This window comes from Corella eumyota, chromosome 5 (genome assembly GCF_963082875.1).
Source record: "Corella eumyota chromosome 5, kaCorEumy4.1, whole genome shotgun sequence".
Lineage (NCBI taxonomy): Eukaryota > Metazoa > Chordata > Ascidiacea > Phlebobranchia > Corellidae > Corella > Corella eumyota.
In genome coordinates this window covers 9,397,827-9,417,516 of record NC_137494.1, presented here as the reverse complement: position 1 = coordinate 9,417,516, position 19,690 = coordinate 9,397,827, and the positions used below count along the sequence as shown (strand labels likewise).

The 19,690-nt window shown below is 28.1% G+C and overlaps 4 protein-coding genes across 4 annotated transcripts; all 4 read right to left on the bottom strand.

Annotated features, from left to right (window-relative positions):
- Positions 1 to 117: 117 nt before the first annotated feature.
- Positions 118 to 1,954, bottom strand: LOC145752012 (uncharacterized). The gene is made up of 4 exons (XM_082568193.1): positions 1,635 to 1,954; positions 1,386 to 1,509; positions 889 to 1,012; positions 118 to 743 (listed from the first exon to the last, which is right to left on the bottom strand). Exons 1-4 carry the CDS (start codon positions 1,842 to 1,844, stop codon positions 626 to 628), a joined length of 576 nt encoding a protein of 191 aa, XP_082424319.1. The 5' UTR covers positions 1,845 to 1,954; the 3' UTR covers positions 118 to 625.
- A 271-nt stretch (positions 1,955 to 2,225) lies between these two features.
- Positions 2,226 to 12,868, bottom strand: LOC145752133 (GRIP1-associated protein 1-like). Its single transcript, XM_082568347.1, has 18 exons — positions 12,693 to 12,868; positions 12,048 to 12,184; positions 11,754 to 11,868; positions 11,118 to 11,262; positions 10,446 to 10,630; positions 10,124 to 10,268; positions 9,323 to 9,521; positions 8,771 to 8,870; positions 8,170 to 8,316; positions 7,505 to 7,735; positions 6,818 to 7,030; positions 6,267 to 6,458; positions 5,638 to 5,811; positions 5,063 to 5,153; positions 4,692 to 4,819; positions 4,007 to 4,226; positions 3,444 to 3,619; positions 2,226 to 3,271 (listed from the first exon to the last, which is right to left on the bottom strand). The coding sequence occupies exons 1-18, from the start codon at positions 12,732 to 12,734 to the stop codon at positions 3,230 to 3,232; spliced, it is 2,682 nt and encodes an 893-aa protein (XP_082424473.1). The 5' UTR covers positions 12,735 to 12,868; the 3' UTR covers positions 2,226 to 3,229.
- Positions 12,869 to 13,085: 217 nt separating this feature from the next.
- On the bottom strand, positions 13,086 to 15,360 carry LOC145753034 (uncharacterized). Its single transcript, XM_082569417.1, has 7 exons — positions 15,171 to 15,360; positions 14,787 to 14,913; positions 14,517 to 14,668; positions 14,225 to 14,404; positions 13,827 to 13,959; positions 13,534 to 13,630; positions 13,086 to 13,418 (listed from the first exon to the last, which is right to left on the bottom strand). Exons 1-7 carry the CDS (start codon positions 15,295 to 15,297, stop codon positions 13,287 to 13,289), a joined length of 948 nt encoding a protein of 315 aa, XP_082425543.1. The 5' UTR covers positions 15,298 to 15,360; the 3' UTR covers positions 13,086 to 13,286.
- A 2,379-nt stretch (positions 15,361 to 17,739) lies between these two features.
- On the bottom strand, positions 17,740 to 19,331 carry LOC145752754 (uncharacterized). Its single transcript, XM_082569087.1, has one exon. The coding sequence runs from the start codon at positions 19,210 to 19,212 to the stop codon at positions 17,899 to 17,901; it is 1,314 nt and encodes a 437-aa protein (XP_082425213.1). The 5' UTR covers positions 19,213 to 19,331; the 3' UTR covers positions 17,740 to 17,898.
- Between the last annotated feature and the right edge of the window lie 359 nt (positions 19,332 to 19,690).

Here is a 19,690-nt window from a genome sequence, read left to right as displayed (position 1 = left end):
TTAGCTTGGCTTTAATAATACCTTTATATTTAATGGTAAACGTTAAAAATGTTTTGTGTTGTTATAAAATTATTGCTTAACCTAATTTCTATTACAGGAAAAAATACAAACTTTGGCTTAAGCAGGTTTATTTATAGTGCTACAACAATTTGTAAGTGTTAAATTTACCAAAAATAATCATTTAAGAATCCTATCAGTAAATAAAGTACCATCAGATACCCACTGACAAAACAATGACATACAAAATATAATGACAACTTACATAAACAATAACTCAAAGCTTGTATTTGACGAAGCCATCTAAATATCGTTTTTAAATACCAAGCTTAAGTTGCATGTTAGCATTGTACAGTGAATATTTAAAAAAAAAAACATGAACTATTAAAACATTTAATGTGTAAGTTATTTTTTTATTTTTCAAAAAAAATTAAACACTTTTCCTAAAAGTTTTATTCGGTACATAATTTGTTTAGTGGTTTAGGGTATAAACGTTGTTTGTAACAAAAATAAATGAGCCTAAAAAGCTATATCAATTGACATATTGGAACATTAAGCAAAAAATACACCAAAATATATTTGTTTAACATTTTATTATACATTGAATTCAAAAGCAAAAAAAATAATACTAGTTCGGATTTTTATTTGAAGCCCTTGTAGTATTAATGAGGTCCCACCATGGTTGTAATGTTGTAGAAAATGTTGTTGTTGCAACTGTTGTTGTTGTTGTTGTAGTGGTTGTTGATCTAAAATATGTATGGTTCTATTTAGGTTTCATAGCATTGCGCAAACATTAATCATAAACAAAATCTGTTATACTTTTAAATTAAACCTACCAATGGTCTTAAAAACAATAGTAGCAGCAAAGCTTTAAAATATTATTCTACTTACGTTTTTGATGTTTTTAAATTCTCTTGAAATACAAGGCTTCGGTTTAAAGCTTCATCCACGCTTTCAAACTCATTTAAATAGGCAATAAACAATATGTTTGCAATCGGTACATCGTCATCATTGTCTAAAAAAATTGGGTTTAGAGATAAAGCATTATGAAAACTAAAATGCTGATATTATAAAACAAAAAAATTAATTTCAAATACTTGTTCATGTAAAATTTGCTTGGATTTATATTGTATAAAAGGCGTACTATTAATTTGAAGTTTATTTTTGCAGAAAATCCAGACAACCCTTAACTATCTTGCACAACAGATTATACCATAGGCTTACAATTCAGTTTATACAATTAAAACAACAAGTTACGTACATGCGCGCTAAGATAAAGCTTCGGGCAACTACGAACATAGGCATAACAACATAACACATTTAGCACTACTCAGTAACTTGAATACGCTAACATTAAAGCATGAATCTTTAAAAACATTTTTACTTACACCCTTTGCAATAAAGGCTATGCTTTCCAATAGAATCAATATGAAGTACTCTATTATGTGGATCATTTTGAAATACAAAAATTTTTTTGGAAGGATGTATTCCTATAACTACTGTTTCAAATACCTAACATTAAAATAACAAGTTAAATTTTAACGAAATTTAACATAACTGTACCAATCGTTATGTGGTGTCATTATGCACTTAAATAACCTTAGTAAAAAATAGGCTTACCAATAAATTTTACTAACTTGAAAATTATTGATGGGAATATTAAACGTTATGTAAAGTAGCCATCCATATTTAAACGGTCGGTCAGCAGGAAAAGTTATTTTTCCAGTAAATCCATCATTCCATTTGCCTTGTATAGCAAATTGTGCTTGAAAAACTTGACCTTTTCCGTATTGTATAAGGAAAATCGTAACAAATATTAAAAAAATCAGTTTCATGTTGGTTTTCATCGCTAAATTTATTTTGTTTAACTTACTTTTTATTATCTTACTAACTTATTTTACTTCAATTATTATAAATATACTTTTAGGTATTTCCATGCGATATTAATACCTTCGGTTTAACGAATAATCAACATATACGTGTTTTGGGTTTGTGGATTGTAAGTTTGTCTTCCCGGAGGCAAACGTGTGGACAAAACGTCACTTTTTAGCCCAAAACAATTTCTTGTACATTTTAATATGGCTAAAACGAAACGGATTACTTATTTTTTTTACATGACATGTTCGATTGCTGTTTATTTTATTTCAAATCTTACTTTACATAACTTGATTATTATTATTATTTTATAAAACCTAATTTCTAAAACAAGAAAATCAAACCTTAGCTTAAGCAGGTTTATTTATAGTGCTACAAAATTTGCTAGTGATAAATTTACCAAAAATAAGCATTTAGGAATCCTACCAAGAAATAAAGTACCAGACGCCTTTGACATACAAAATATAATAACAACTTACATAACAATATCTTAAAGCTAAAATTTAGAGGAGCCACTTTAAGATTGTTTTTAAACACCAAGCTTAAGTTGCATATAAGCATTGTACAGTTAATATTCTTCATAAAACAAAAATATTGAATAGGTAGGCAAGAAATATTAAATATATAGAGGTTGTTTTACATTTAACAAAAAATATAATTTTGTTTAAGCTTTAAGTAGTAAAAAGTTTGTTATTGAGCCTATGTTACTTAAAACCTTTTGACCGAACAGACTTTTTCAAAATCCGAATTTTAGCAAAATTAGTTTTTTTATAGAAATTAAAGGGCATTTTTCATAGAACGGTTAGGGTAGGTTATGATATATGTATCTTAAATGTAAGGTTTATAACAAACTATTATAAAACATCTCATCATAAAAAGCAAAAAACACAAAATACACTTATGCAACTATGTTATGATTCAAACGCACCATTATTGTTTTGATTATAAATCAATGTTTAATTGTTGTGACTAATAAACAAAGCTGTACCGCAAAAGCATATTAACTTAACAAACAAGATGTAAATTTTTCACATTTGCTTAAATAAAAACAAAAATTACTTTCACATTCAACCGAATTAATAAATTTGTTGAAATTTTGTAAGTGCTGGCATAGTAGAATCAGTTAAAAACCGTAAGCTTACTCCTAAAACAGTGTAAAAACAAAACAAGAAAAATTACTAGAAATAATGATTCAATAAATAAAATAAGAGAGTAAGTAAAAAAATACTTAAAGTTGACTGTAAATTTTGGGCCGAGGTTTTTATTGCACTAATATAACTAGTTCCTTTTAGTATCCCTCGACTTGGCTGGAAAATGTAACTGGACAAAATAAACATTTAATTTTTGGTACTTAAAGTCATTTTTTGGGAGAAAGTTGTGAGCTTAGGTTTGAAAGATCCTAAAACGAGAAAAAAAATTATTTTAATCCATTTTAAAACTTAAAAGTTTAAAAATCCTACTTTATGTATTTATTGAAAATTATATTAATATTTGCAGTATATGGAAAATGAAAAACCTGCTAAAAATGTGTAATTTTATCACTGCATAATTTAATAAACAAAAAATTTTACTTTTTTAAGAGAAGCATTTTTCATCATTTCTTCCTCTAACATCCTTGTGAGCTTTTTATTAAGTTCCAAGATGTTGGTGACATCAGGCTCCTCCTGACCAGTGATGATGCTCTTCATCCTGTTTCCAAATGTCCTCGAAGAAGATAAATCTTTACTGGAGCGGGATTTATTTGCATCTGTTGTCAAATCAAAATTAAAAAAACAACTCATCTTTTTATAATGGGGCTTGATAGACAATAAAATTAATTTTATATATGTTTAACTTACTGTTTTTAAAATAGAAAAAAGTGCTATTCGTGGTGTAAATTAACAAAGGTAATATTACATTTGAGTTGTAACCATATAACAATAATAATAATGCAGCTAGTAGAGCAGGCAATTGACTAGTCTTAATAAGATAACATACCAAATAAATTAAAACATGTCCTATTTTTATATCATTCAATTTAAAGCCAATGTAATAAATAATTTTAGTCTTTGTTGTTTAAAGGTCGGATAATTTTACACAATAGACTTAAAAAAGAAAATTACATAATGAAGTTAATGTTAAAATTACACATTACCAGATCTGGTGTGCTGAACATAGTCTTGCAACAATTTCGTTTTTTCAATAAGTTCTTCTGCCATTGCTCCTGCACTTTCCTCTAGGTGGCGTACCTGCTCTTCCAAATGCCACTTTTCTTGTTGTAAGCCTGTGACCCTTGACAAAAGGTCGCGAGTCTCGGCTTTGCTAACTTGTGCCGTGGCCACTGAAGGTGAGGAGGTAACACTACTAGTTCCAACCTGGTACATGTTTTAAATATTTTGTTAAAAGAATAACATAACTGTACAACGCTTATATGCAACTTAGGCTCAGTTTTTAAAACGATCTTTGAGTGGCTCCTCTAAATTTAAAAAAAAGATAGACAAAAAAAGATTTATTTTTTTTTTAAATAAAAAAAATTCAAAAACTTTTTTTTTCTATCAAAAGTGTCCTTAATATCAAAAGTTGAATTTACAGCATAAACATAGAGTAACAATTTTACCCCAACTAAGTTTCAGTTTAATTTTAGCAGTTTGGCAAATTTAGAAAAAATAACCCAACAATTAAACTGCTGGTGGTTTTTGGCTTGCCAGAAATTTATATATTTTATAGAGCTTTGGTCAAAGGCGCTACAGCATGAAATCAGTGGGGTTCAGAAATCTTAGAACCTTGACCTTTCTAGAAATTATTCCACCTTCCGAAACAACTAAAAGGAATTCACTTACTTGTAGGTTGTTGTCAGTAATGATAGTTTTATTGTTTGAAATAAGATCACGAAAACTAAACGAGGAGACAGAACTTCCATCTTCCGTAGATGGCTGAAGATCAACAACTTGAAGCAATTCGTCTAAGTCTTAAAATACTTAACATTAATACAAAAATATTAAATTAAGGGCTTTAAATTTAAAAATTTCTAAGGCTTGTCTCAAAATATTTTTGTTTTAAGCTTAATTGAGTTTAACTTATCAAAAGATAAAGATTATATATGACAATGGTGAAGGTGAAATAAACTTTAAAATTAAATAAATAAAAAAGAAACTTTTATACTTTCGATATTTTGTAACTATTAATTTTCTGATAAATTTTAAGTAATTACTTGAATTGCTAGAAGAAAATTCTTTTAATTTTTCTTGTAACTTTTCATTTCTCCTTTTTTCAATAATTAATTGTTTTTTTAAGTCCTTTAGCTACAAAATAAGGTTTAGTTTGATAATGTTATGACTTCAGTACTAAAAGGAAATAGAACCAGAAGTTAAAAAAAAGTAAAACATGATTATAGTATGTAGAAATTTGTTTTGAACCATTTTCAAAATAGTATTTGTGTTTCACTTTGATAATAATTCTGTCCCAATTAGTTTACTTGTATAAACAAGCAAACTATGCACAATTTTTTTGTAATAGTTTGAAAATATACCTTTTTCAGTATATTTTGTAATAAAACTGTAAAACCAGCAGCCAGTTTAAAAATTAACAAAAATTGTATAAAAATGTTATATAAAAGTTCTATAAATAATTAATATAAATTTAACTAAATTTTAGGTCAAATATTTAATTTTTACACAATAATAAAAAACAATTAAACAAAGTTTCTTACAACAACAAAAAATACAAACAATAAAAAAGATAAAATATTGGTAAATTTAAAAATTCAATAAATACTACAAGACTTACTGTAGAATGTCCTTTCTTTTCAACAAGTCTCTGTTTGCTAACTTCATCATGGATATCTTGTTTTAATCTCTCAACTTCTTTTTCTTTATCCTCGGTAAGTTGGCATGCTTTCAAAACACGATTTTCTGCTTCACTAACTTTCACATCTTTGTCTGATAGCTGTTGACGAATTTTCTAATAAAAAATAAATAAAAAGTGGATTAAGTCAAAAAAATATATTACCCCAAACATTTTTAGTTGTTAAAAGAAGAAGTTAAAGGGTCTTTTTTTCTTAAAAATTAAATACTGTAAAATTATATTTTTTTAAGTATTCTTAGTATAGATCAAACCTTGACTTCAACCCGCAATCCATTCGATATATGATTCTTTATATTTATTAGGTACAGTATTTTTGTTTAAAGATTAATTTTATTGAATTGTTGAATTTTAATTTTTTTTAAATGAAGGTGAAATAAAAAACTTTGTAATAAATGTGTAGAGTATTTGTTACACTTTCTATACAAAAAAGGAACCTTTTTAATTTTTTAAATTATCATGATTAAATCCCAAGGTTAAAACAGTTGCATTAATGCATTGACATATAATATAATTTTTTTTAAAGTGTATATTTACAAAATTATATTTCTTACCTCAATTTCTCTTAGTTGTCCAAGTCTCAATTCTTCCAAATCATTTAAATATTTCTTCTTTTTTTCTTCAGCAGTTGCCTCGGCATCTTTCAGAGCTCGTTCAAACCAACCTTTCGAGTTTTCCAATGAGGACACGGTTGACTGCATATCCCGTATTTTTTGTTGAAGGGAATCCAAGTCCCGAGTTTTAACCTTAATTAAGTTAATTAAATATTGAACACAAAAAAAACAGCAAGAAAAATATAGAACAGGGGCATTAAAAAAAACGTTTTTTTGCTTGTTAAATTAATTTTATCTCTGTTAAATAAACTGTTAAAATATAGGTAAGATATATAATTTATTTATCTTGCTTTTTTTAGAGATATATACTATTAATGCAGTGATTTTGCTATAGGCGTTATCTAGTTAAGTCGAAGAAAAATTATTTTTTAAATATCTTATTTATTTATTTTTCTTATTAATGATAGTGTATTATGTATATACAAGGTAAAATAGAACCTAGCATCTAAAACCTACCAGCTTTAAAACTATTTAAAAATGAAATTCCTTACTCTGTCTTGATTATTTGTTCGAATTAATTCTTGTTCTTGGCGTTTACAAGTATTTTCAAGAGCAGTTATTTTTGATTCAAAATCTTTCGTTGTCTTTTTAGTTGTGGTCTCATAATCATTTTTCATTTGTTTTATTTGTTCGGTAAATTTTGCATTTTTTTCTTGAGATTCAACAGCTTGTTTATCCATAACCTTTTTACGACGTTCGGCAAGCTAAAATAGTTTGTAACAAAATGTTAAGCATCAATATTTAGTTTTTAATAATTGATTTAAAGCTTAATATTTTAGAAAATTAATGGCTAAAAATGGTACCTAAATCCTAATATTCTAAACATATTTCCTAATAAATATGGATTACTGTTAGTATAATATTACCAAAACCCATTTAACTGAATAGACAGAGTTGATGAAAAATTATATGTCTGAGACTGAGAATACCATTGCACTGACAGTGAGATATTTATTATTAACTTTCTTTTACTTCCCCTTACCTTATCTATGGATTGTGCCCTTTTGTTTTTAAAAAAATTGTTAACCTAAGTTTTGTAAAACGTTGATTTCAAAATTAAATTTTTTAAGAAATATCCATTAGGCCAAATAATATCAGTAATATAGCAGATATGTACAAATATTTTACAAAAAATAAATTTAAACATGCATTTTTATATTTAAACAAATGAATTTCACCTCTTTAGATTCGGCTAATTCCCTTTGCAAAGCTTCACATGCTTGTTCCACTTGATCGACCCTTTGGAGAAGTGCACCGCTTGCTCGAGCATTTTCCTCAAACTTTGTTACTGCATCATCCTTCTCCATCCTTGCTTCCTCTCTCTTTTCCTCCAAGGATGAAATTTTGCTCTCAAATTCTTTTATTTGGGAGGTGTGATTGTTAAACTGACTTTCTTGAGAAGCTAATTTCTAAAAAAATCTTAATTTTACAATTTTCGCTAAAATATATATCAAAATCTTAATTTTTTATGTGTAAATTATGAAAAATAACAACTGTTATCAAGTTTTTTAAGAACCAATTTTCACATTGACTCTTTTATACCCTTTTTTTTGTTTTTATCAATTAAATTAGCAACAAAATTTTGCATAATAATTTTTAAAACAAAACATTTTAAATATATTGAAAATAAATTCGAGAAAAAATTAAAAAGATTACATAACCTAATTGTGATAATCTATAAGCCCAAATGATTATATATTTAATGTTAATAACCATAGCAAGTTTCTTAAAGTTAAAAACCATTTAGAGGCTTTAACAATATTCGATCCTGAGTATATTAATTAGCAAATATTCAAATAAAATATATTCACACAAAAACAAATTTTAAAATTTCACTTTGTACCTGATTGGACTGAGCAAGCCTCTCATTTACTTGTGCAAGATGTTCTTCCATTTTTAGTTTTTCATCTTCATTTTGGTCCAATTGTTTTCTCATAGTATCAAGGTTTGACTGTTGTTTTTCCAATAAGTTGTGTGAATTTTGCAAGGCCTAATTATATATATATATTTATAAAATACTAACAGCAAAAGTAACTAAATTTTTTTAGATATTTTTTTAGGTGGTAGCACATTGGGGTTCCTAATATTATAAATGCAGTAATACTGAATTTTGTATGTATTTATCCTTGATGTGGAAAGGCCAAATTCAAATTAACATCTGACCCTTTTGCCTGAATATTAAATCTGCCGTGTGTTTTTTGGCATAGCGAGAGTACATACATTCGACACCACCTTAAATAAAAGTGCTACATCAAGAATTATTGAATATAATGCAATAATAAAGGTCCATTTTTCAAAAACAGACAATTCATTTATATTTATAACATTAACAGTTTAGTTTTTATAAACAAATATTTGTAAATTAGTTTATGTTGCCAGCAGCATGGTGTAGTGATTAAAATAAGTCCCTATACAAAAAATAAAGAACAAACTATTTAACTTACAGTACTTAAAGAAATAATTTCTTTATCCATCTTTTCCTTTTCATTTTGCAAATTACTTTCTGTTGTCTCATTTAATATTTGAATTTCACTTGATTTGTTTCTAAAATAGATAAAAAAAATATTTTAGATCAAAAAACTATTAAATTGAGCATGCCTTCTATTTTCCTGTCTAAAGAGAATTATAAATACTAGTCAATTGCCTTTTCTACAGGATACATTTTAGTTTTTATAATATGGTTCCAACTCCCCACTAATATATGCCTGTGATAATTTACCCAATAATTATAGTTGTATAGGTCTAAAAATTAAAGTATTATATTTAATGCAAAATTACAATTAATAAAAACATTACAACTTAGCGAATATAAATGGCAAGATTAAACCTAATTTAGAATTAAAATCTTTAGTGATATTTTAAAATTTATAATCCCATTTTATGCAGTTTATATAAATAATTTTTACTTATTTTGACATAAGCTGGTTTTAAAAAACAATAAACCATCATTGCCAAAGCAAAAAGATACAGTTTTTAATTTCTAACAATGTACTAACTGGCAATCTGCATATAAAATTTCTTTCTCATCTTGTAGTTGAAGAAAGGCGACTTGTTTTTTGTCCAGTTTTTCCCTATAAGTTTCAACCTCATCACTTAGTGCCTTTTGCTCCCTCCGGTGTCTATCTTCGGCCCCATTTAAAGCTTGTTGCAATAATTTTTTTTCTGCTAATTCGGTATCGTAATCCATTTGGACGTCTGTAAATGGTCGATGTAAGTTTTTAGAATTAAAACCCTCAAAAGTTAAAAAAATGTTTTTTAGAACTAAAACATGTTTACCAGTCTTGTGAACCAGTAAAACAGGGTTATCTGATATATAACCAAAACTATTTGACTAAATGGACATTCTCAAAAAAACATATTTTACAAAAAATTTTACCAAAATTTAGGTATATATATATAATTTTTTTTTAAAATTAAAGAATATTTTGTATAGGAGATTTAAGGTGAAGTATTTAAAAAAAAGTTATCAATAAAATAGAATTTTTAAGCATATAGTGTTCAGTAAAACTTAGATTTAGTAGTATGATTTCAGTTATATGACATTAATCCTTAAAATATGTACCATTACCACATTGCTTTTGTTCTAAAAATAAGGTATTATTAAAATTTTAATAAAAAGAAATTTAACCATCTCAACTACAAAAATTGGTTTTCAATTACAAATTTGTTTTTATTGCAAAAATGTAGACAACCAAAAAATTATTAAAGGTTCATGTACTTTAAAAAAAATTAAAATAGGTGGTTTAATGTATATAACCTTAACATTTACTTAGTTACATTTTTTTACAATTAATTACCTTGTAGTAGTTCAAGTTGCTTTCGTAGGCGTTGGCATTCTGCTTGAACATGAACTAATTGTTCATTATTAATCCCTGATGAATGGTTGCTATGCAAGGAAAGGTTGCTAGGAGATACAGAGGACGAGTTTAATTCTGTTGTTACCTGCATAGTTAAAATAAATTAAAAAACTACTTATATGCTAGAAAATATACAACCAATTTTCAAAGTAAGAAAGTTTAATTTATTGAACATTTGTAATGGCCATAAACTGTAAGTTGTTCAAAAACTATAAAAATAAAAAAAAAAAAAATTTGAAAAAAAATTAAAAAATAAAGTTACCTGAGCCCCATCAACTTGTTCTGTTGAATGTTTTTCATTACAAGTTAATGGATCAGTAAAAGAATCTTTTTTTTCCATCTCATGATTTAAAGGTAAATGCTCAGATGTGTGCGAGGTAGTTTGTTTAAGGTTTGTTAGTGAATCTTCAAGAGTTTTTATCTGTTCCTCATGTTTTTTTTGAATGCCTGTGTAAAGAAAATTTTGAATTACTTGTACTTTCTGTCCCACAAAACATTTAGAACTGCGAAGCACAAGATAGTATATTGCAGTCCTCGAAGGATTATAAAAGACAAATAATTCGGAATTTTTGTTTGCCTTTATATAATGTTGAGCCAGCACTTACTCAGCATTGTAATTATCGAGCAATTATATTCTATAATAATATCCCAAAAACTCGAGACTGTGTCGGGGTAACTGATGTTACTCTATGTTTAGGTCGTAAAGTTAACCTTACAGCATACTAATAGACACTTAAAACAATAAGAAAGTATTATTAGTTAAAATCTAACTAGAAGGAAATTAATTTAAATATTTATAAAAGTCTTGTTTACAACTTGAGAATAGAAATCAATAGTCAGATATAATAAATCAATACCAAACAAAGTGGCACAATAATGTTACAAAAATAAATAAAATTCGTTGTAGAAATCAATATAACCTCTTAGTACTTACTTTCAATGTTGTTTTTTAAAGCTGTGTTTTGAGCTTGTAGTCGTCTTGTTTCGGTATCGGATTGGAGTAAATTGGTTTCATCTGAATTTGTTAATTGTTTGAGTTTTGAGTTTTCTTTTTCCAGCTTCTCCATGGACTCTGATATCTTTTTAACAAAAAATATGAAAATTCAAAATAACACAACAAAAAATTTTAATAAAATCATTGTTATATTGTTTTTACTATCAAAATATAATATATACTTCAGTTTAAAATCACAAGTAGTTTTAAGACTTAACAAAATTTATTATCATAATAGTAAAAACATAAGGAAACCCTAAAAATAACATAAAAAATACATAAATTCTCTTTGTTATACAACAATAATCCCCTTATTTTTAGATATATATATAGTGATTATGGAGTTATCCACCTATGTTGGGATTATAGGGTTAGGGTATAAATACATAATAAAAGTTAAGAGTATAATTATAGATATATACATATATCAAAGAACAATAACAATAATAAAAAATTTGTTAATAGCCGTATTCTCAGTTGTAAGTGTGTTTTTGGAATTTACAACTTATTTCAAATTTTTTAATAAATACCAAATTCGTAAAACTAAAACTTGTAGTTAACTAGTTTGTTTATTACCTTTGAAAGTTCCAACATAAGAGTTTGATTTTGTAAAGTAAATTGTTGTTCAGTTTCTTGCAATAAGTTTTCATATTCTTGAGCCTGTTTGCTTTTGTTCAGTGTAGAAAGTGCACTATAACAATTTTAAAACATTGTTTTATTTTTCTTGTGTGATGTTTTTAATAGTTTTTTAATAGATAATACATTTTTGGAAAAAAAAATTCTGTATATAATGGGTATAAACAATAACGAAGTGAATAAGCTACTACAACAAATAACTCGTGTTTTAGTTTTTAATTAGCCTAATTTTACCGTTTTAATTTCTGTTGCTTATTTAGTTCCTTTTGCAGTTTTGTTTCACTGGTTGACAATTCAGTAAGTTTCTGAGAGTTTTTACGATTTTCATCTTTCAATTTGTAATTTTCTGTTCTCATTTCAATGAGTTGCATCTGAAGTTTATAACAAATTTTTTTATGCCAGAAGTATTTTGAGAACTAAGTTGCTTAAACCTTATTTATTAATTTAAAATAAACAAATGGCTGTTTTAGTATAAGTATTCATCTTGCAATCTAAGTTAGTGGGCCAGGCTGCAGAACATGGATTTTGCAAAATATATCAAGCGTAAATTACCCAGAAACTGACAGAAAATGGTGTAAATTTAATAATAATGAAAGTTATATCTATAAAACATAGTTAAATTTGCATGAAGTATAGCAGAAATTTTTTAAAGCTTTAATTTCAAGTTCTACAATATTGAATATTAAGGTCAAAAGTTTTACCAAAGTTAATAAACAAAAAAGAGACAGCAGCATTAATGCAGTTATATTTTTATGCCTTAGTTCAATGAATATCAGTATTAGTTTGTTAATGGCACAGGTATGCAAAGATAACTTAAAGGTAGTATTAGTTAAACAAACTGAGAAATAATAAAAATATTCTTATTCATTAAACAATTACCTGCATTCTGTGAAATTCTTCGTCTGATAGTGACTGAGACATTTTAAATTTGTTGTTTTCCTAATTATATATATTTAAATTTTTAAACGTTTATGTAATTACATTAACGTAAAACTTATTATTTTGTTATAAAACAGTTTCCGTATTACTGCTAACTATTTAGCATAAACACAACAGTCAACAACATTACGAAAAAGTAAACATTAAAAACAGAAAAGTTTACAGAATAGTGTCAGATAAAATATAGCGTGACGTGTAGTTTTAAACAAGAAAAATGTTTTCTTACTTTAATATTTTACAAACGAAACGGACTGGTAGTAAATAACTGTTTTACAAAATAAATTGTAAATTTAGTATTAAATACAAATTTTACAACTCTATTTTTTAATAGGCTTTTTTTTATTGCTAAAACAGGTAATTAATTTTTCTTATACTGATTTATAGCAATCTAAAGTGCAGTTTATCAATATTTTTAAAAACAAAATACAAAAAAACAAATATTAAACAAATATAAAAACAAATATAATACTAAATTTAATAAGAAAGAACAAATAACAAAGCAAATTTAATACAGCTTACACAATTAAAACAAGTCTAATATTTAAAATGTGTGAGGTTGTGACTGACGAGTTTTCTATTGGAAAGTCCCTCGGATGTAAAATCAGGATGTATGACAAAATGATTCTTGAATGGTGATCTCACAGATTGAAAAAAGCTTACCTTACACTAAAACGGACAAAAACTATAATTTTTTTTTTATATTACAAGACCGAAAAACAAAAGAATATTTACTTTTGTAAAAATATGCATCTTTTATCCAATTTTTTAAGACTTAGCTTACTTGATAATCTTGACTTTGAGAACCTCTTTTTAAAAGATAGCTACATATCGGAACTGTATGTTTTTGATAACTTTTTTGTAGAGGAATAGTTACACGCCTGGAATATTGAAAAAAAAGTTTAGTTTAAATAATTGTAGTTGCTAAATTTTGAGTCACAAAATGGGAGAAAATGTTTGCTAAAGGTCACTTCGTAGCACCATCCTTGTTTAATTTTTTTTCTAAAACAATATTATTATTTTAATATAGTTAAAAGATTGCATGGAGCTAAAAATTCGTAAAAAATATTGCAATACTGTGTTTGTTGATCCATGTACGAGTTTATTTGTCTTTCTTCACGCGGAGTGATTTTAAGTCTGTGATCTTGGCCCATTAATCGATAAACCCTTTGATCCCTTACTGGTTTTTGAATACTTGATGGGAGTAGTCCTAAAAAAATAAAAAAAAATTAGGTTAGAAATTCCATAAAAGGTTAAATTAATTAGTAAATAAAAGAGAGTTATTTTAAAAAGCAAATTCTTATAAATGAATTTGTATTTTAAAATTATGAGGGTATAAAATTTTCGATAAAACGAATTTATAATTTCGATAAAACCAATTTATATTTTTTGTTTGTTTAATTTTTTATTTGTTGATAAAAAACAACTGCATAATCGGAAAGTGATGATTTGTATACGTTATACTGTTTTTTTACCGGCCATTGACTTTTCCGGCGAAGAATGGGTTTTTCTCTGAATAGAAGGTTTGGCCTTAGAAGGTTGGTAATCCGAAAAGGGTGAAACAACATTACGGAAATATCCTTCATTATTTGGTGAAGCTGGGATATTTTGGTTTGGTTGAATTTTCTTCAGCATATTAAACACCACTTCTTTGTCTGTAGCGTAAGTATTAACAATTTATCACCAGAATAATGCTCACAAAAATAAAAACTCATACGGTTAGCGACATAGTAGTTATCCTACAATGTTTTATATTAATAAACTTACCATAATTACTTGCCGTGTTGGCCCAGTCTTCAATCTTATGCGCCAAGCCTGTCGGCATTTGTTTTGCTTGCGGTTTTCTTTGTTGATAAACTGTGTAACCGTTTACAGTAGGTGGGGCTGAACAGACGCGTTTTGGTTTGGTTTGTTTCGATCTAAAGTAGATAAAGAGTTTTAAAATAAGATATTAGTACACAACTTAAAATTTACATAAACTACTTAAATATACTAGTTGTAAGAAATTTAACCATTAAAAATACGAATAAAACTCACTGTCGAAAGGGAACTTTGCTAGGATGAACCGCTGAGAAAGGACGATTATGTTTTTGAACTTGCTGATATTTAACTTGTGTGGATGACTTTGTTTTGTTTACCAATTGTTGGTTTATATCAAAAGAATCTAACAACAATATTGTATTGTTGTTAAACAAAATATCAAAAAGAATCTTTTTTTATTTCTTATCCTTTACAAATGACGATTTGTATTTAATAAGGTCAATATATATATGTAATAATGTAAACCATTTCTCTAAATAAACGCTTGTGAAAAAAACTTGTCATTTTCAATGTTCATTTAATCAAAGGTTTTTTTGTTATGTAATACATGCCTTACTTGAGCAACACGTTAAAAGTAAACCATCTACAATACAAGTTTACCTTCATTAAAGCCTGGAGTTTGATTTTCGCTGATACGTTTCGCAGCTTTCGTAACGTGAGGACTCAATCTTGGTAAACCGACGTAAGTTCTCCACCGCACAAGATCTTCATGATCCAGTTGCTTCATATCGTCTTCTTATTTTTCACAAAAAAACTAACAAACTAACCTTTAACGATGTAACATAATATACAATCCTAAACAAAACAGTCGGTACATTTAAGTTATCTATTTTTTATCGTGCTGGCCTCTGATAAAACACACCTACGTGTTATAGTAAACCTAAACCTTTGAATAAAGTCAAAACAGCGTGTCAAATATTTTAGCTAAAGGACCAAGAAAAACATTTAAATGTTTTCGTTTAAAAAATCGAGTTCAGCAGAAACACAAGCTTTTGTTTAAAAAAAGTCTTTTTATTCTTTTCGTAATAATTAAAATGAAAAGTGACATTTTGTCGTGTTAGCTGTATTTACAAAACATAAAACTAACAACACGTTATACAAGTTAATATACAAAGGTAAAAACAAAGGCTAAACGTTATAAAATTGTTTTAAAACCTAGCAGTTTTTGCCCAACTGAATCAATGCACGCGATCTTAACCTTTATTAATTATTCCTTGATTAATTCTATATTCGTAAGTGCTAATATTCTTGTTCAAGCATTTTAATTATTCTCCTAAGTTGTTTCCAACAACAAAATTAAAGGTTTTTGTCTTTATGGTCTCTTTAAATTATAAAAGTAACACAATGTATTATATTACTCAAACACTATTTCGCATACACCGGCGAAGGTTGATAGGACGGCGCTGTATCTATTGTTACAAAAATAGTTTTGTGCTCTTGCTACTGTGGTTGTCTGTGCCTTTGTTGAGGTAACAGACACGATTAAAATGTATCTTCGCGTAACTATAAACGTTAATGAGGTACTTAGGGTCCTTAATCTTCAGGTTTTACTGAAGTGCTGTCAGCAGTTACTTTTTAAAGTTCCCAAACCGGCACAACGGTTCTAAAAGCATCATATTTTGATGCTGTGGAATAAAATTTGAATGGTTTAAACACAGCACATATAAAACTACATAATAATACACCATTATGTGGTTGCCCTACAGTTTTTTCAGCAAACTAACGTGGTGTACGAGTACATTTCGCTTATTTTTCGACCTGACTTTACTGATATTATAGTGGCAAACTTTAACTTAGAAAAATACACATCTAAAGTCCTTAAAATAGTTTTATTTACACAACTTAACACAATTCAGTCCAAATATTTGTATTACTTTCATTTGGTAGGTACTCTACAATGCAAAACGCAACTACAAACACGCTGTATGTTTTTTCAAACTAAATTTACTTACCCTATGTCATTAGAAGAATGTGCTTCAAAGTCATGTGTATATATTTGTTTTCGTATTGTTGTGACCACTAATCTCATTACGCTTTACAAGTTTAGTGTGAAGTTTTATGTACGCTTGTTGAACATTACAAATAAACACAGTGAAGCCTTGCGAAATCTTAGGCTATATGTTTATGTTCCTAGCAATAAATATATACAAGTATTAAACCATAAGATAAGTTCACATATACAAATCACATGTTGTTCGTAATGGACATAGGAGGAAAAGCATTGTAAGGCAAAATTTTAAGAAAAAAGTTAAAACGTCGTTTAAGGAAGCACGGTCAAACCACATCTGGCTTGCTAACGTGATATTAAATCATCAAAGTTGGTTGTTTTCTGACTTTTTGATTGTTATATTGAGTTTATCCGACTGTATTTAGCAACATCTGTTTAAATGAGACCCCGCCGAAGCCGACAGGTTTTTGACACGTAGACGACTAGCATTTAGGATTTAAAAACAATCTCTTCTTACAGTTATGTTTATACCACGACGGCCAAACCCTAACTGCTGATTAGGATACAAAATTTGAAGTGCAAATCGCTTAAGATGTTAAGCCTTCCCGTAATCGTGGCCTACGGTACAACAATTTAAAGATTAAGAGGACAGATTAGGTCGGAAATTCACACGTGACAAATCTTTTATTATATCCAAGTGCTTGACTGCTTAAATATTGATTTAAAAATAATGCATTACAATTAAATGTAATATCGTGATCGAATGTTAAGCCAAAAGTGACACCAAAGTACTATTTAATTACGACCTGGACACTCTCTATTTTCTGCGTCATTGAGGTAAAGGTGATATTTTTGTATAATTGCAAATTTGCCATCGGCAGTATTTAAAAGTTTTGTTATATCAACAAAAAATTATATCGTTTATTAAAAAAGCTAAAGATATTGATCGTAAAATTAATTACTCAAAAGTGTCGAAAATATCATAATCTGCCTTATATGGCTTTGGTATTTATTGCTCAAGTCTGTATTTTTTTCTAAGTTTTTGTTTTTTTGACTCTAACGATTGTTTAAACTGTTTTTTTTTGGTGTACACAATAAAAATCATATTTACCATTATTATATAACGATTTTGTTTGGCAAATTTATTGTGATTTATTAAATATTTTGGTATATTTTTTTGTTCAACAAATTTATTACAAAATAATATTAGTTTTAGGCACTACCAGTAATTGCTAAAAACACGTTACAAACTGTTGTAAAATTGAATTTCATTTTTTGATTTTATTTAAGAAAACGACAAATTGTATTTACAATGTACATCTATCATACAAGCAAAGTATAACATTGTAAAAACACACAGTAAAATTTTTACTTGGGTTTTCACCAGAACAGCCCAACACCAGAGCTTTTTTTAACCAGCGGCTGACCTTCAACGTTTATGGTCGTTTGGTTGCTAACGATGGAGCTACCTTTCCCTGAAAAATTGTTTGTTGTCTTTGAAACCAGAAAATGGTGCGCATTGTTCCAAGGGTTGAACAAATTCCGATACGGGGAAGTGTTTTTCCACAAACCAACTAGTTGTACGGAAGGGTTATTTATCAAAAATATTGGTGGAATATTATGTATTGGATTGTTTGATATATCAAGAAATCGAAGCCCCGTACTGTAACTTAACCAGGCCCTTGGTAAAGACTGAACTTGATTGTCCGCTATGTTTAAGTCTTTTAAGAATCGAAGATTTAGCAAAAATTCTTCGGAGATATATTCGATGCGATTTTTGCTAAGATCGAGTGTCTCTAAGCCTAATGAGTTCATAAACATGCTTGATGAAATTTCTGAAATTTTATTCGACGCAAAGCTGACAATCTTCAATTTTTGGTTATTCATAAAAAATCCTACCGGAACAAACGTTATGTTGTTTTTGCTGAAGTTGACCTCGATGAGCAATGGATTCTCGAAGAAAATGTTTCCGTTTAAAAGTGTCATTCCGTTTCCGACAAACGAAACAACTTTGAGCTCCTGGTTATCGTAAAATGTAAACGACGATACGTATCGAATGTTATTGTAATCAAAGTTTACTGACAATAAATTAGGATTGTGCTCAAACATACTATTGGAAAATTTAGTAAATGAGTTAAACCCAGCATCAATAACTGTTACTTCCTTAAGATAACTTAACATTTCCTTAAGCTCATTTGAGTCTGTTAGTTGATTGTTGCGTATAGCAAGGACCTGAGTGTTTCCCGGAAAAACAACATCCCCCAAGCATTCGAGGTTTAAGTTATAACAAGATACTCGAGTTGTGGTCGAAAAGGTTGTGTTGGAAGTTCCAGGATAAAATGTATTACAGGGTAGCAGCGATGAAGTGTCGGGAATTGAACAGTTGGTGACTTCATCTATATTCGACCACCCTCTTGGACATGTGCCACCGCCGTAATTCACAAACGAAATTGGTTCCATAGAAGGACAATGTTGAACGGGAAGTCCGGTATTATGATGAAAGTCAGGCTCGGTGTAGTTCATATAAAACGCATCTCCGTAGTAAACAAACGGACGAATCTCGGCGTCTTCATAAAACTCGTTCGTGTTTGTAATAAAGTCGAACTCCTGTACTGGTATTGGAACACTTCTACTCGACAGTGGATTGAATGCAAAAACTAAAATTCCGAACCAATAAAAAATAACGCTTTTCATTTTTTTCTAAAGCCCAAACTTTTTAATAGTTTATAAATAATTGTTTTGTTTTGTAAAAAGCATTCACCGATTTTCAGCTAAAAGCTTTCTATGTTTAACTGTTTTAACCTTCGCAGCCCGCCAGGTAATAATCTTATGTCTGTTGGTTAATCAACACGGCTTTTATAAACCCAACTTAATTGGACTTATTCTAAGAAAGCAGTGTTTGAAAAAAGAAAATAAACACGCGGGTTTGGAAATATGACAACATTTAAATCGTATCAATGGACCTTTTTTATAAAATAGTATAACTAATCGATTTTTTTAATATTTAATTTTACACAAAAAAAATTAAAATATTAAAGGTTTATTAAAAATATAAAAATAGTAATAAAGTTATTTTTCACGTCGTGTCTCTACATTGTTTTGATGTCAATACAACGCATAGATTTATTTAATCTATCTTACTATTTCGCATATACACATACCGCCCGAGATT

Bases quoted from the DNA above. Each gene is read 5' to 3' on its own strand.
- LOC145753034 (XM_082569417.1), bottom strand. From the start codon at position 15,297: ATGAAGCAACTGGATCATGAAGATCTTGTGCGGTGGAGAACTTACGTC. The intron at 14,669-14,786 runs GTGAGTTTTATT...TATCTACTTTAG, and splicing joins AGCAAAGTTCCCTTTCGACA to ATCGAAACAAACCAAACCAA. The intron at 13,960-14,224 runs GTAAAAAAACAG...TTATTTTTTTAG, and splicing joins GCCGGAAAAGTCAATGGCCG to GACTACTCCCATCAAGTATT.
- LOC145752754 (XM_082569087.1), bottom strand. From the start codon at position 19,212: ATGAAAAGCGTTATTTTTTATTGGTTCGGAATTTTAGTTTTTGCATTC.
- LOC145752012 (XM_082568193.1), bottom strand. From the start codon at position 1,844: ATGAAAACCAACATGAAACTGATTTTTTTAATATTTGTTACGATTTTC. The intron at 1,510-1,634 runs GTTAGTAAAATT...TTTTAATGTTAG, and splicing joins TTCCCATCAATAATTTTCAA to GTATTTGAAACAGTAGTTAT. The intron at 1,013-1,385 runs GTAAGTAAAAAT...CAATTTTTTTAG, and splicing joins TAGCCTTTATTGCAAAGGGT to ACAATGATGACGATGTACCG.
- LOC145752133 (XM_082568347.1), bottom strand. From the start codon at position 12,734: ATGTCTCAGTCACTATCAGACGAAGAATTTCACAGAATGCAG. The intron at 11,263-11,753 runs GTAATAAACAAA...TTTGTTAAAAAG, and splicing joins TTATGTTGGAACTTTCAAAG to ATATCAGAGTCCATGGAGAA. The intron at 6,459-6,817 runs GTAAGGAATTTC...AACTTAATTAAG, and splicing joins GAACAAATAATCAAGACAGA to GTTAAAACTCGGGACTTGGA.